At 49.7% G+C, this 15,747-nt stretch overlaps 1 protein-coding gene across 1 annotated transcript in view; it reads left to right on the forward strand.

The window, feature by feature from the left end:
* Nucleotides 1-1,205: 1,205 nt before the first annotated feature.
* The window catches only part of OLFM2 (olfactomedin 2), an 84,736-nt gene continuing 70,194 nt past the window's right edge, over nt 1,206-15,747 (forward strand). Inside the window, exon 1 of the mRNA XM_003914851.3 lies at nt 1,206-1,447. Within this exon, the coding sequence (XP_003914900.1) occupies nt 1,385-1,447 (63 nt within the window). The 5' untranslated portion in view covers nt 1,206-1,384. The remainder of the gene's footprint in view (nt 1,448-15,747) is intronic.

Raw genomic sequence — 15,747 nt, forward strand, 5'->3', positions numbered from 1 at the left:
TGCCCAATTTCTTTCTAATCTGACTTACTTACCCGCCCTCCTCCTCCACCTCTCCCTACATACATCTAAATCCCTGGAGGGGTGGGGAGGGAAGACGACTAGGGACACTTTTTTTTTTTTTTTTTAAGACGAGTTTTCCTCCTGTTGCCCAGGCTGGAGTGCAATGGCACGATCTCCCTCACTGCAACCTCTGCCTCGTGGGTTCAAGCGATTCTCCTGTCTCAGCCTCCCGAGTAGCTGGGATTCCAGGCACGCACCACCACGCCCGGTTAATTTTTGTATTTTTTAGTTGAGATGGGGTTTTGCCATGTTGGCCAGGCTGGTCTTGAACTCCTGACCTCATATGATCCGCCCTCCTCAGCCTCCCAAAGTGCTGGGATTACAGGCGTGAGCCACCGCGCCCGGCCTAGGAACACTTTTGGAGGAGTGAGAGGCAGAGAAAGGCTGGAAAGCCTCCCGAAAGAGAGGCTAGACAAGGACGCCCTTCATATGCAAATGGCTTCGCGTGGAGGCGGTGTTAATATTTTGATTCTCTCGGGGGATGTGGTCTTTCATCTTGGGCTATTGAAACAGGAGCGAGGAGAAACTCTTCCAGGTGTGGCGGAGGCGGGGAGGCTTCCAGCGGGAGGACTGGTGGGGAAATGGGGCGCCCGGGGAGAGTGAAAACGAGACGCCCCTTTTGGAGGCCAGGCTCACCCACGTGGCCATTTCCATTGGCCTCTTGCCTGTTTCTCGGTCTCCTGTCCCCCCTAACCAATTTTTTCCTCTTATTCCCCGTCTCCATCTATGCCCCACCCGTCTTGTCCTGGCATTGACCCCTCCTCCAACTTCCAATTTCAGACTCTGCCTCAGTTTCCCTGTTGACTCTTGAGTTTTTAGGGAGGGAGCGTTCATCATTTCTCTTCTCTGCTACCAGGCCTTCCTCCTACTCCTCTCCCTCAACCATTCATCCCCCTCCCACCTGCAAAGTGGGAAATGTCCCCTGGAGGGTGAAATTTACAAACACGTGACGGGCACCCCTCCCCCACCTCCGCGACCCGCTCCCGGAATGGCCTGGGGGTTGGGGGGCGCTGCCAAGTCCTGTCCTCAGGTCCCCTCGCTGGTGCTGGCTCCCCCACTTCCCCGCCCCCCACCCCCCCACCCGACCCTGCTCGAGCTGCGCCCGAAGACGAGCTGGGGGCGGGGCGGGGGGCGGAGCCCGCAACAAAGACTCGGAGCAAGCGAGGGGGCGGGGGTGGGGCGGAATCCCGGCCGCCGGCGAGGCGGGGGAGGCGGCGGCGCAGGGTCGCCCCGGCCGGGCGGGCGGGGTCGCGCCTGGTGCGGTCCCCGCGCCGAGACGCCGCTAGGGCGGGCGGGGGTCGGGACGCCGGGCTGGGGGCGCGTCATGTGGCCGCTCACGGTCCCGCCGCCGCTGCTGCTGCTGCTGTGCTCAGGCCTGGCCGGACAGGTAGGGGCCCGGCGGGCAGGTGCGGGCGCGGGTGGCTCCGGGAGAGGAGGGGGGCACGGAAGGTTCTTGCAGAAACGGTGTTGGGAGGCTCCACAAGCCCCCCCAGCTGCAGGGCGGCGAGGGACGGTGGTCGCAGCGGGGGAGGGGCCGGGACGTGCACTCTCTGGCTTGGGAGAGGACAAGGGGGGCTTCAAATCCAGCCTCAGGTTGGGCTGGTTTGGGGGTGGCATCTTTGGGGTTCTCAACCCCTCCACGGCCTCGAGCCCCCACCCCGCCATCTCGCGGGAGCTGAGTGGGGTTGGGAGGGAAACTTCAGGGGGCTTTGGACGGGGATGGTTGCTTACCCTTGACTTCCTCTTCGGGGCCGAGATGCCCAGTTTCTGAAGCCCCCCACTCCTCGCCTGCAGCCCCTAGTGTGGGGCAGGGGGCGGGACTCACGTGAGAGTGACTGACGGGGACGCGTGTGAAATGCTTTGGGGGTGCAGGGTAAACGTGTGTGTCTTTGTGTCGTGGTTGGGTGTGACGGGGGGAGTTTGTGTGTGTGGCGGTTGGGGGGCTTGTCCAAGTAGTGCCTGAGTTGGGGTGTGATCGGTATGTGAGACAGAGTCTGTGTGTGACCGTGTCCTCATTACTGGCTCCAGATGACTGGGTGTTGTACAATACGTGTGTGGCCAGGTGTGTGGCCGTGTGAGAGCCTTGGAGTCAGCGTGTGCTATTCTGTACCTTTGGGTAAATCATTCTAAAAGGGTGTGTGTGTGTGCGCGCGCGCGCGCAAGCGCTGTGTGTGCAAACGTGTCCATCCATGCACGTGTGTGTGTCTTGGTGCCTTGCTCACAACCGCACACGCCATTCATGCCCTTATAGAAGCAGTCTCCCTCCCCCTGGCACCCTTCTCTTGGGCAGGCTCAGGGAGCCTTGCAGAATGTGGGGTGTCCACGCTCTCTTTTGCTATTGGAAAGCCCCCCTCTCCTCCTCTATCTTGGGGGTGAGAGCACCCCCAAGTTCTCAGCTCTGTAGGAGTTCACAGGGAAGCTGGGATCAAAAATAATAAAGTAGTCATTATAATAACAGTGAGCATTCATTACGTGCTAATTTGAGGGGTGCTGTTTCGATCACACAGCACAGACTAAGGCATTTAACCCCCTCTGCCTCTTGTCTACTAGGGCATGGTATTGTTACCTTCATTTTATAGATGGGGAAACTGAGGCACAGAAAAGTTAAATCACTTTCTCAAGCTCGAGAGTGACAGAGGTGGGACTGAGCCGAGGCAGTCTGGCTCCTGAGCCCACACGATTACCCTCTTGTTAAATAATCCGCTCCATGGGTGTGGACAGCGTCCGTGAAGACATTGCTGGGGGGCGGGGTTAGGTAGATAGGCAGGGGAGAAACAATCTGGGCACCTTCCCCTTCCTCATCAAGAAAAGAATCAGACCCTTGTACTCACCCCGAGGGGGGTGTTGGGAGGAATGGAGGTTAGACTCCAGATAGAAGGATTTCTAGGCCACGAGGAGAGGTTGTGGGGTCCCCTCCCTCGCTCCTCCATTTCCCCACGCATCTAAGCACCCACGCGCTGGGTGGAATAGGGATTGTGCCCAACGCCAGGCATCAGGCCACACACAGTAGGTACTCAATGGATGTGTGAGCCGGAGAGAAGCAAAGAGACACACCTGGGAGAGATAAAAGACCAAAAGAGGCACACACTTGAGAAACCGCTGGAAAAAAAATGAACCAGGAATCAAGTTGAATTATCCTTGGAGCCACCCCCTGTGGCTTCTCCTCCACCCCCTGCTAGGGGGACCCTAGATTTTCTGTCTTCTCACCAAGATTGGCTAGGGTGCCAGAGTTTGCTGCCAGAGTTGCAATTGGAGGGTGAATCCTACAGCCCCCAGGGCTGGGAGGGAGTTGCTTTGGGGGCGGGACTAACGAGGTCAGTGGAGGCGGGGCTAAAGGACAATGGAGGCGTGGCCAAATGAGGTAATCCGTTAGGGCGGGGCTGGTGGAATCCTGCCGTGGGCTGCAGTGCCTCCAGGCGGCCACTGCGGGAACTACATGGTCGTAAAACAGTCTAGGCGGCCCGTACACCCCCTTGGCATTGGCTCACCCAGCCTGGAAACCCAGGGAAGGGAGGGGTCTGCAGAGAGGATGCTCTACCCGCTCGTAGCTCCCTCCATCACTTTCCAAAGACTTCTTCCCTGTCCCTGATGGACCCGGGGTCCTTCCTAGAAATCATTGATTAATCCATTCCGCGAACAGATTATGCACTGGGGATACAGCCACCAACTGAGTCATCAAATCCCTGCTCTCCTGGAGTTGACCTAGTAGAGGAGACAGAAAAGAACCGAGTAACCCATGTAATACAGTGTCGGCAACTAAATATACATATGATACAATGCAAGTAGCATGAAGAATAACAGATAAAGTATAGAAGATTAGAGTGGAGCTGGGTGCAGTGGCTCACAGCTGTAATCCCAGCACTTTGAGAGGCTGAGGCAAGTGGATCGCCTGAGGTCAGGAGTTCGAGACCAGCCTGGCCAACATAGTGAAACCCTGTCTCTACTAAAAATATAAAAAATTAGCTGGGCGTGGTGGCGGGCACCTGTAATCCCAGCTACTCGGGAGGCTGAGGCAGGAGAATTGCTTGAACCTGGGAGGCGGAGGTTGCAGTGAGCCAAGGTCATGTCACTGCACTCCAGCCTGGGCAACAGAACAAGACTGTGTCTCAAAGCAAAAAAAAAAAAAAAAACAGAAAAAGATTACAGGGTGGAGGCTATTTGAGCCAGTGTGGTGAGGGAAGGTGTCTCTAAATAAGTGGCATTTCAGGTGACATCTGAAGAAGGTGAGAGAAGGAGCCTTGTGGGTGTCTGGGGGAAGAGCATTCAAGGTGGGAGGAACAGAAGGTGCAAAAGCCCTGGGGTAAGAACAAGCTTGGTGAGTTTCAGAAGCAGTGTGGACACTGGTGTGGCTGGAGAGGAGTGAGTAATGGGGACGTTGGTGGGGAGATGAGGCCAGGGAAGCCAGACCACGTAGGAACTTGTAAACTGTGGGCGGAAGTTTGGATTTGACCCAGAGAGCAGGAGAACAGGAAAGCAGAGCCTTTCAGAGGCATTGTCCATTCATTCAGGATCTATCCACGATGTTCTGGGTTCTGGCCTGGGAGTGACTACCAGAGAGCTTGATAGTTCTGAGCTCCACTATTTTCCCTGTGGAAAAGATGCCTTCCTGATCCCTGATCCCTCCCTAAGATCTAGCTACATCGTTGGCACTGTCTGGGTTTGGGACCAACTCTTTCCTGGGGCTTCCAGAGGATGGGGAGAAGGAATAATTCAGTTTAGATCACATGCCTCAGGGACTTCAGACTTGCTGCTCCGTCTCCCTGTGACACTGTTCCCCCTGGTAGCTATTTATCTCTGATTTCTGCTTAAATGTCACCTCCTCCAAGAGGCCCACCCTGAACAGCTAGGTGAAATAGCCCCCTGCTGCCACTCTCTGAGTGCTTACTCCGTGTTCTTTTTCTTTTCTATTTATTTATTTTATTTTATTTTATTTTTTTGAGATTGAGTCTTGCTCTGTTGCCTGGGCTGAAGTGCAGTGGCACGATCTCGGCTCACTGCAACCTTTGCCTCACGGGTTCAAGTGATTCTTGTGCCTCAACCTCCCGAGTAGCTGGGACTACAGGCACATGCCACCTGACGCCCGGCCAGTTTTCTTTGTATTTTTAGTAGAGACAGGGTTTCACCATGTTGGCCAAGCTGGTCTTGAACTCCTGACCTTAGGTGATCTGCCATCCAAAGTGCTGGGATTATAGACGTGAGCCCGGCCATGTTTTCCTTTACAGCTCTTGTTTCCACATTTCTATGATTCTTCTATTCATTCATTGTCTATTTCCCCACTACAGCGGCAGTTTATCAGTGTTCAGCCAGCTTTGTTGTTTCTCCAGTGTCTAGAACAGAGCCTGACACACAGTAGGTGCTCAGAAGTATCTGCTGGGTGGATGGATGGACCCCCTCACACACACAGAGTGTCTTTCTTTCTCAAGACACAGGATTCTTGTATCAAGAGAGTGTCAGGGGAACACTCGCTCCTGGATGAAAGGCACCGAGAAACCCATTCTTTGGGCCAGGTGTGATGGCTGACACCTGTGATCCCAGCATTTTGGGAGACCAAAGCCAGAGGCTCTCTTGAGGCCAGGAATTTGAGACCAGCCTGGGCAATACAGCAAGATCCCATCTCTACAATAACTTTTTCTTTTTTTTATTTTTGAGATGGAGTCTTGTTCTGTCACCCAGGCTGGAGTACAGTGGTGTGATGATCTCAGCTCTGTGCAACCTCTGCCTCCCGGGCTCAAGAGATTCTTGTGCCTCAGCCTCCCGAATAGCTGGGACCACAGGGGCGTGCCACCATGCCCAGTTAATTTTTGTATTTTTAGTAGAGATGGGGTTTCACCATGTTGGCCAGGCTGGTCTCAAATTCCTGACCTCTTGATTTGTCTGCCTCGGCCTCCCAATCTGCTGGGATTACAGGCGTGAGCCACCGTGCCTGGCCTTTACAGTAACTTTTTAAAAAATTGGCCAGGCTTGTAGTTCTACTTAGGGGCCAGGGTGTGAGGATCACTTCAGCCCGGGAGTTCAAGGCTGCAGTGAGCTATTATTGCACCACTGCACTCCAGCTTGGGCGACAGATTGACCCTGTTTCCACAAAAAAGAAAGAAAGAACACCCATCTTCTTTACCTGTGCCTGAAATTCCACCCTGATAGGGCACTGCTATTTAGGGGTAGGACGATGTTCTCCTGGGGCTCCTTTAGAGTATGTAAATGTCCCAGTGGAGGGAAGTAAAAGGAAATTTAAAGACTCTTGAGTTAGTGTAGGGAAGCGCCCCTTTGGGGCTGGATTTAAGATTATGGAGCTTGGGCGACATCTAGTGGTTGAATGAGGTTTGTGCAGAGACTGTGTGCGTCTGTGTGACTGGTGGGTGAATGTGTGTGATTTTACACCTGTGCCTGTGCATGTGCGTATGTGGGATGGAGGTGCCCAGGTCAGGGTAAAACAGGTGAGATACTCGCCGCGGGTGCAAACATTTTAAAAAGTTGTTGATGATGATGATGATGATTATTTGAGACGGAGTCTTGCTGTGTTGGCCAGACTGGAGTGCAATGGCGCGATTTCGGCTCACTGCAACCTCCACCTCCCGGGTTCAAGCGATTCTCCTGCTCAGCCTCTCGAGTAGCTGGGATTACAGGCGCGCATCACCACACCCAGCTAATTTTTTTTTTTTTTTTTTTTTTTTTTTTTGTATTTTTAGTAGAGACAGAGTTTCACCACATTGCCCACACTGGTCTCGAGCTCCAGACCTCAGACGATCCGCCCGGCTTGGCCTCCCAAAGTGCTGGGATTACAGGCGTGAGCCACAGTGCTGGGCCTATTGCTAAGACGGGGTCTTGTTCTGTCACCCATGCTGGAGTACAGTGGTGCAGTCATAGCTCACTGAAGCCTCCAACTCCTGGGCCCAAGTGATCCTTCTGCCTCAGCCTCCTGAGTAGCTAGGGTGACAGGTACATGGTATAGTGTTCAGCTATAGTGCAAAATTTAAGGGGATGGCCCTAAAAAAATAAAAACCAGTAACCAAGATAAATAATATTTTAATGGAACATTTTAAGAAAATCTAAATTAATGCAAGAAAAATCTACGATGAACAAAAACAAATTTTTAATTAACTATGGGCTCCACGTCTGCACTTGCATAACTTACCTCACTCTAATTTTGGCCCCGTAGGCAGGTGTCTGTGGTGTCCTGCATGTATGTATATGTTTGGTGGTTGTGTGCAGGTTCAGGGACCATGAGCACAGGGACATGCTTGTATCATCATCACACCAGTGACTGCATCCTTGTAGGCCAACCATATGTTTTGTGTGGATTTCTTTTTTTCTTTCTTTCTTTTTTTTTTTGAGACGGAGTTTCACTCTGTTGCCCAGGCTGGAGTGCAATGGCGCAATCTCGGCTCACCGCAAACTCCGCCTCCTGGGTTCAAGCGATTCTCCTGCCTCAGCCTCCCTCCCTGGTTCAAGCGATTCTCCTGCCTCAGCCTCCCAAGTAGCTGGGATTACAGGCATGTGCCACCACATCTGGCTAATTTTGTATTTTTAGTAGAGACGGGGGTTTCTCCATGTTGGTCAGGCTGGTCTCGAACTCCTGACCTCAGGTGATCTGCCCGCCTCGGCCTCCCAAAATGCTGGAATTACAGGCGTGAGCCACCGCACCTGGCCTAGTATGTGTGGGTTTCTGATGAGCCCAGTGGCTGGTGTGGGCAATGACTTTTTAGCCCCAGGATTCAGTGTCAGTGCCTGGGAGGCAGTAATGTGCTGTTTTCATTTGTTCCTACACTCATGTATTCATTTATTTTATTTTTTTATTTTATTTTGAGACGGGGTCTCACTCTGTTGCTTAGGCTGGAGGGAAGTGGCGCAATCTCGGCTCACTGCAACCTCCGCCTCCCGAGTTCAAGCCGTTCTCCCACCTCAGCCTCCCGAGTAGCTGGGACTAGAGGTGCACGCCACCATGCCCAGCTAATTTTTGTATTTTTAGTAGAGACAGGGTTTCACTATATTGTTCAGGCTGGTCTCAAACTCCTGACCTCAGGTGATCCACCTGCCTCAGCCTCCCAAAGTGCTGGGATTACAGGCGTGAGCCACCGTGCCCGGCCCATGTATTGATTTAGAAGGCATTCATTGACAGCCTTCTGTATCTCAAGCATGATACTATGCAGTAAGCACTAGGTGGTAGTTTGTGCTCTCAAGGAGTGGAGTAGAAGATTTAACTTCTGGAGGAGTTGAGCCTGGCTGTGTTGGGAAAAAGTTGTCATAACAGGAACACTTTATTCCCACATCTAGGGAACTCTTGTCTGAGAACATTAACATGTCTTCACTGCCAAGGTGGAAGCCCATTCTGTCTCTTTTTCTCTTTTTGAGATGGGGTCTTGCCATGGTGCCCAGGGCGGCCTCGAATTCCTGGGCTTAAGCAATTCTCCTGCCTCAGCCTCCCAAGTAGTTGGGATTACAGGTGCACACCACCTCAGTGTGTCTTGCGACTTCATCCATCCAGAGCGTAGCCACAAACCAAGAAGTAACCAGGAAAGAGCAGAGAGTAGGGAGAGGAGATTCCATGAAGACTATATACAAAAGTTTACTATCTTTCTCTCTCTCTTTTTTTTTTTTTTTAGACAGAGTCTCACTCTATCGCCCAGTCCGGAGTGCAGTGGCACGATCTCATCTCACTGCCACCTCCACCTCTTCGGTTCAAGCAATTCTCATGCCTCAGCCACCCAAGTAGCTGGGACTATAAGTGTGCACCACCACGCCTGGCCAGTTTTTATATTTTTAATAGAGACAGTGTTTCGCCATGTTGCCCAGGCTGGTCTTGAACTCCTGGCCTCAAGTGATCCGCCCACCTTGGCCTCCCTAAGTGCTGGGATTACAGGCATGAGCCACCACGTCCAGCCTGGAAAAGGTTGTCCTTATTGCTCCTGGGGACCCAGTAGACTCTTGGTCCCTGTTTACTCTTACTTTATACATAGTTCCAACAATCCTGGGCAGCTAGTACCTAGCCTTGCTTAACAGACGAGAAGACAGGTGTCATTGCACAAAAAGAAAAAAACCCAAAAGGCAGAGCTGGTTCAGCCATCAAATGAAATGGTAAATAGCTTCTCACTTTTTAGGCTGTGAGAGTCCTGGTGAATCCCAAGAAAAATACATGTTGAGCACATGGTGAGCCAGGTTCTTTTTAAATTTTATTTTGTTTAATTTTTTTTTAAGAGGCAGGGTCTTGCTCTGTTGACCAGGCTAGACTGGAGTGGTGTGACGACAGCCCACTGTTGCCTCAACCTCCTTGGCCCGAGTGATCCTCCTACCTTAGCCTCTCAAATAGCTAGGACTACAGGTGTGTACCACTACATCCAGTTAATTTTTCTTTTTCTTTTTTTTTTTTTTTTGTAGAGGTGGGGGTCTCACTATGTTGTCCAGGCTGGTCTTGAACTCTTGGCCTCAAGTGATCCTCTTGCCTCAGCCTCCCAAGGTGCTGGGATTAATACTGCTGTGATCATGGGTGTACCAATATCTCTTTGAGACACTGAGTTCAATTCTTTTGTGTACGTACTCAGCAGTGGCGTGGCTGGGCCAGGCACAGCAGCTCACACCTGTGATCCCAGCAATTGGGAGGCTGAGGTGGGTGGATTGCTTGAGCCCAGGAGTTTGAGACCAACCTCAACAACATGGTAAAACACTGTCTCTACAACAAATACAAAAATTAGCTGTGCCTGTGGTCCCAGCTACTCGGGAGGCTGAGGTGGGAGGATCACTTGAGCCCGGGAGGTCAAGGCTGCAGTGAGCCATGATTGTACCACTGCCTGGGTGACAGGGTAAGATCCTGTCTCAAAAAAAAAAAAGGTATTGCTGGGTCAAAGGGTAACTATGTTTTAAGTTTTTGAAGAACTACAATAATATTTTCTACGGCGGCTGCACCATTTTACGTTCCCACAAAAGGTTCTTATTTTTCCACTTCCTCGCTAACACTTGTTGTTTTTGTCGAAAGCCTCTGACCACAATGTTTTTGTCAACTGAATAATATATAACTTTTTTCTTTTGTTGTGTTTTGCTTAGACAGGGTCTCACTCTGTGCCCTTGGCTAGCGTGCAGTGGTGTGATCTCGGCTCACTGCAGCCTCCGCCTTCCGGACTCAGGCCATTCTCCCGCCTCAGCCTCCCAACACCTCTGTACCTGGGATTATGCACCGCCATGCCTGGCTGATTTTTTGGTAGAGCTGGGATTTCACCATGTTGCCCAGGCTGGTCTCCAACTCCTGGGCTCAAATGATCTGCCTGCCTCAGCTTCCCAAAGTGCTGGGATTACAGGCATGAGCCATGGCACCCAGCCATAATTTTGTTTTATGTGTGTTTCTGTTTTAGAATATCATATATATATATCAGATATATATACACACACACACATATATATATCACATATATATTTATTTTTTGATTCATTAGCATTGAACTCCCGGCCAATAGCACTACATCTGATGCCTGAATGAAGCTTCTCTAACACATGTCTTTTCTCCGTGAGACACATCACAGCCTTCTTGCACTCAAAAACACTAGGCTACACTTCAGCACTGTGCGTGGGGGCCACTGAAGATAGCGAAGTCACCAACAAACAGCACAAAAATATGAAAAGCTTAGCACTAAATGGATCATAAAAAAGACACTTGCATGTAGTATCAGAACTGGAGGAAGAAAGCAGTGTGTCCCCTTATTAGAACCTCAACAGGGTTGGGTGACTGAGTATGTTGTCAGGCCAGGAGCAATGGCTCACGCCTATAATCCCAGTGCTTTGGGTGGCCAAGGCGGAAGGATGGCTTCAGCCCAGGAGTTCAAGACCAGCCTGGGCAACAGAGTGAAACCTCCGTTTCAAAAAAAAAAAAAAAATTATTTATTTATTTATTTATTTATTTATTTATTTATTTATTTTTGTAGAGACGGGGCTGTCGCTCTGTTGCCCAGGCTGAAATACAGTGGCGCGATCTCGGCTCACTGCAACCTCCATCTCCTGGGTTCAAGTGATTCTTGTGCCTCAGCCTCCCGAGTAGCTGGGATTACAGGCACACACCACCAAGCCTGGCTAATTTCTGTATTTTTAGTAGAGATGGGATTTTGACATGTTGGCCAGGTTGGTCTCGAACTCCTGACCTCAGGTGATCCACCTGCCTCGGCCTCCTAAAGTGCTGGAATTACAGACGTGAGGCACCATGCCCGGCTCTGCAAAAAAAATTTTTTTAATTAGCTAAGCATGGTGCTGCATGCCTGAAGTCCCAGCTACTTGGGAGGACTGCTTGACCCCAGGAGGTAAAGGTCACAGTGAGCTATGATCCCACCACTGAACTCCCCTTCCTTCCTTCCTTCTTTCCTTCGTTCCTTCCTCTCTCTCTCCTTCCTTCCTTCCTTTTCTTTCTTTCTCTCTCTTCTCTCTCCTTCCTTCTTTTTCTCCCTCTTTTTCTTTCTTGCTTTCTTTCTTTCTCTTTCTTTCCTTTCTTTCTTTTCCTTCCTTCCTTTCTTTTTTTTCTTTCTTTCTTCTCTCTTTCTTTCTCTCTTTCCTTTCTTTCCTTCCTTCCTTCCCTTCCACCTTTCCTTCCTTCCTTCCTTCCTTCCTTGCTTCTTTCCCTTTCTTTCTTTCTTTCTTTTCTCTTTCTTTCTTTCTTTCTTTCTTTCTTTCTTTCTTTCTTTCTTTCTTTCTTTCTTTCTGTCTGTCTGTCTGTCTGTCTGTCTCGCTCTGTCACCCAGGCTGGATGGAGTGCAGTGGTGCCATCTTGGCTCACTGCAAGCTCTGCCTCCTGGGTTCACGCCATTCTCCTGCCTCAGCTTCCCCAGCAGCTGGGACTACAGGTGCCCGCCACCACGCCCGGCTAATTTTTTTTGTATTTTTAGTAGAGACAGGGTTTCACCGTGTTAGCCAAGATGGTCTCGATCTCCTGACCAAGTGATCCACCTGCCTCAGCCTCCCAAAGTGCTGGGATTATAGGCGTGAGTCACCACGCCTGGTCTCTCTCTCTTTCTCTCTCTCTCCCTTTCTCCCTTTCTTTCTTCCTTTCTTCATTTTTCTTTCTTTCTCTCTTTCTTTCTTTTCTTTCTCCCTTTCTTTCTTCCTTTCTTCGTCTTTCTTTTCTTTTCTTTTCTTTCTTTTTTTCCTGAGACAGTCTCACTCTGTCGCCCAGGCTGGAGTGCAGTGGCAATGATCTTGGCTCACAGCAACCTCTGCCTCCTGGATTCAAGCAATTCTTGTGCATCAGCTTCCCAAGCATCTGGGATTACAGGTGTGCACCCACCATACCTGGCTAATTTTTGTATTTTTAGTAGAGACAGGATTTCACCATGTTGGCCAGGCTGGTATCAAACTCCTGACCTCAAGTGATCTGCCGGCCTCAGCCTCCCAAAATGCTGGGATTACAGGCGTGAGCCACCGCACCCGGCTACTCCACCCTGTTTCTAAATAAGAAAAATAATATTATCACTGTGCATGTCCACAAATGACTACAAATGCCCCAGCGAGTATTGATCTTAGAGTATAAACAAATTGCAACAAGTAGGCGAATTTGCCAATCTGGAATTTTTGAATCATGAAGCTCAACTGTATATACGTAGGAGTGGAATTGCTGAGCCATGGGGAGAAACTGCTGTACACTCTTCCAAAGTTGCAGAGCCTCTTCCGAAAAGTCAACAACGTACTCTTCCACCAGTAGTGTATGAAGTGTTCCAGTTGCTCCATATCTTCCCCAACACTTGGTATTGTCTTTTTTTTTTTTTTTTGAGATGGAGTCTCGCCCAGGCTGGAGTGCAGTGGTGCGATCTCGGCTCACTGCAAGCTCCGCCTCCCGGGTTCACACCATTCTCCTGCCTCAGCCTCCACAGTAGCTGGGACTGCAGGCGCCCGCCAGCACGCCCAGCTAGTTTTTTAAAATTTTTTTAGTAGAAACGGGGTTTCACCGTGTTAGCCAGGATGGTCTCGATCTCCTGACCTCTTGATCCGCCCGCCTTGGCCTCCCAAAGTGCTGGGATTACAGGCGTGAGCCACCATGCCCAGCCTCTTTTTTTTTCTTTTCTTTTTTTTTTTTTTTTTTGAGACAGAGTCTCACTCTGTCACCCAGGCTGGAGTGCAGTGGCACAATCTCTGCTCACTGCAGCCTCAACCTCCTAGACTCAAGCAATCCTCCCACCTCAGCCTCCCAAGTAGCTAGAACCACAAGCATGCACCACCACACCTGGCTAATTTTTTTGTAGAGATGGGGTTTTGCCCTGTTGCCCAGGCTAATCTGGAACTCCTGAGCTCAAGTAATCCACCCACCTTGGGCTCCCAAAGTACTGGGATTACAGGTATGAGCCACTGTGCCTGAACTTTTTTTAATTTTAGACATTCTGATGGGTGCCAGATAGTATTGCATTGTGGGTTTATTTATAAATTTATTTTTGTTTTTTTGAGTCAGGGTCTGGTTATGTTGCCTAGGCAGGTCTCCAACTCCTGGGCTCAAGTGATCCTCCCATCTCAGCTTCCCAAAGTGCTGGGAACATTGTGGGTTTAATTTACATTTCCTGATGATGAATGATGTGCCTGCTGATGAATTAAGTGCCTTTCCATATGTTTATTGACAACTTGGATATCCACTTTCGTGAAATGTCTAAGTCTTTTGCCCACTTCTCTGTTCAGATGTCTGGATTTTCTTACTGATTTGTAGGAGTGTGTGTGTGTGTGTGTGTGTGTGTGTGTGTGTGTGTGAGTGTACCCAGATTTTACATAGATACATATACATATTTTACATAACTGTAAAATCAGGATATGAGATTTTTGTTGGACATAATGATTGCAAATATCTTCTCCTCTGTAGCTTTTCTTTTCATTCTCTTAGTGGTGTCTTTTAATCAACAGAAGTCCTTAATTTCATTTCATTTCTCTCTCTCTTTTTTTTTTTTTTTTGAGACAGGGTCTCGCTTGTTGCCCAGGCTGGAGTGCAGTGGTGGAATTATGGCTCACTGCAGCCTCAATCTCCTGGGCTCAAGCCATCCTCCCACCTCAGCCTGCCGAGTTGCTGGAGCTACAGGTGCACACCACCACACCCAGCTAATTTTTGTAGTTTTTGTAGAGATGGAGTTTCACCATGTTGCCCAGGCTGGTCTCAAATTCCTGGGCTCAAGCCATCCTCCCGCCCTGGCCTCCCAAAGTGCTATTACAGGTGTGAGCCACTGCACTCAGCCAGGATTTCTTAATCTTAATGTAGTTCAAATCATTTTTTTCTTTCATAGCTAGTGCTTGTTAGTGTTCTATTTTAAAAATCTTTGCCTAGCTGGGTGCAGTGGCTCATGCCTGTCATCCCAGCATTTTGAAAAGCTGAGGCAAGGGGATCGCTTGAGCCAGGAGTTTGAGACCAGCCTAGGCAACATGGCAAGACCCCGTCTCTACCAAAAATAATAATAAAAAAATAACCAAGCATGGTGGCATGTAACTGTAGTCCCAGCTATTCAGAAGTTTGAGGTAGGAGGATCGTTTGAGTCAGGGAGGTCAAGGCTGCAGTGAAGTGTGATGACGTGACTGCATTCCAGCCTGGGTGACAGGGCACGCAAAATCGTGTTTCAAAACAACAACAACAAAAGGAAATTATAATTCTGTCTGTTGCATAGGGGTATTCTGAGGGTTAAATGAGTTATTACAGGTACTTTGCTGCAAATGGTGTCTGGAACATGATAGTACTAAGTAAACCTCAGCAATTATTGATATTTTCCCAACAGTTATTAATTTTTTACCCAGAAATTTCAAGGGAAAAAAAACTTTTTTTTTTGTTTGAGACAGAGTCTCACTCTGCTGCCCAGGCTGGAGTACAGTGGTGCGATCTCTGCTCACAGCAACCTCTGCCTCCCAGGTTCAAATAACTTTCCTGCTTCAGCCCCCCAAGTAGCTGGGATTGCAGGTCTGTGCCACCATGCCCAACTAATTTTTTTTTTTTTTTGTATTTTTAGTAGAGATGGAGTTTCGCCATGTTGGTCAGGCTGGTCTCGAACTTCTGACCTCAAGTGATCTGCCCACCTCAGCCTTCCAAAGTGCCGGGATTATTGCATGAGCCTGGCCCCAGAAGAAATATTTTTTTCAGTGGCTCACCAGCATGATATTCATAGTGATGATGATGGGGAAGAGTTGACACTTTCTTGAGATATTTCTGCATCAGGATTAGCTGGCTGTGGTGCTGGTTTGGATAGAGGAGGAGGGATGGAGAAGGAGGGGTAAAAAGTAAACAGTCTCTCATTTCTGACCATGGGTACATAATTGCCAGGACCAGGGTGATGCAAGCAAGGAACCTTGGGCTCAAAATTTAAGGAGACACTTATTCTCATGTTAGTACAGTGCAGGGCACCTCAAAGAGGGAGCTTGCAGGCAAAGTTTAAAAATGCCTCCCCCTTTTGTATAGGCAGGGTCTTGCTGTGTTGCCCAGTCTGGAGTGCAGAGGTGCCATCATAGCTCACTGCAGCCTCAAAAACTTGGGCTTAAGTGATCCTCCCACCTCAGCCTCCCAAGTAGCTGGTACTACAGGGACATGCCCAGCTACTTAAAATTTTTTTGCGGGGAGGAGGGACCAGGTGGTGTGGCTTACGTCTGTAATCCTAGCACTTTGGGAGGCTGAGGTGGGCAGACCACCTGAGGTCAGGAGTTCGAGACCAGCTGGCCAACATGGTGAAACCCCATCTCTACTAAAAAAACAAAAATACAAAAATTAGC

The sequence above is a fragment of the Papio anubis genome, chromosome 20 (assembly GCF_008728515.1).
Source record: "Papio anubis isolate 15944 chromosome 20, Panubis1.0, whole genome shotgun sequence".
Classification (NCBI taxonomy): Eukaryota; Metazoa; Chordata; class Mammalia; order Primates; family Cercopithecidae; genus Papio; species Papio anubis.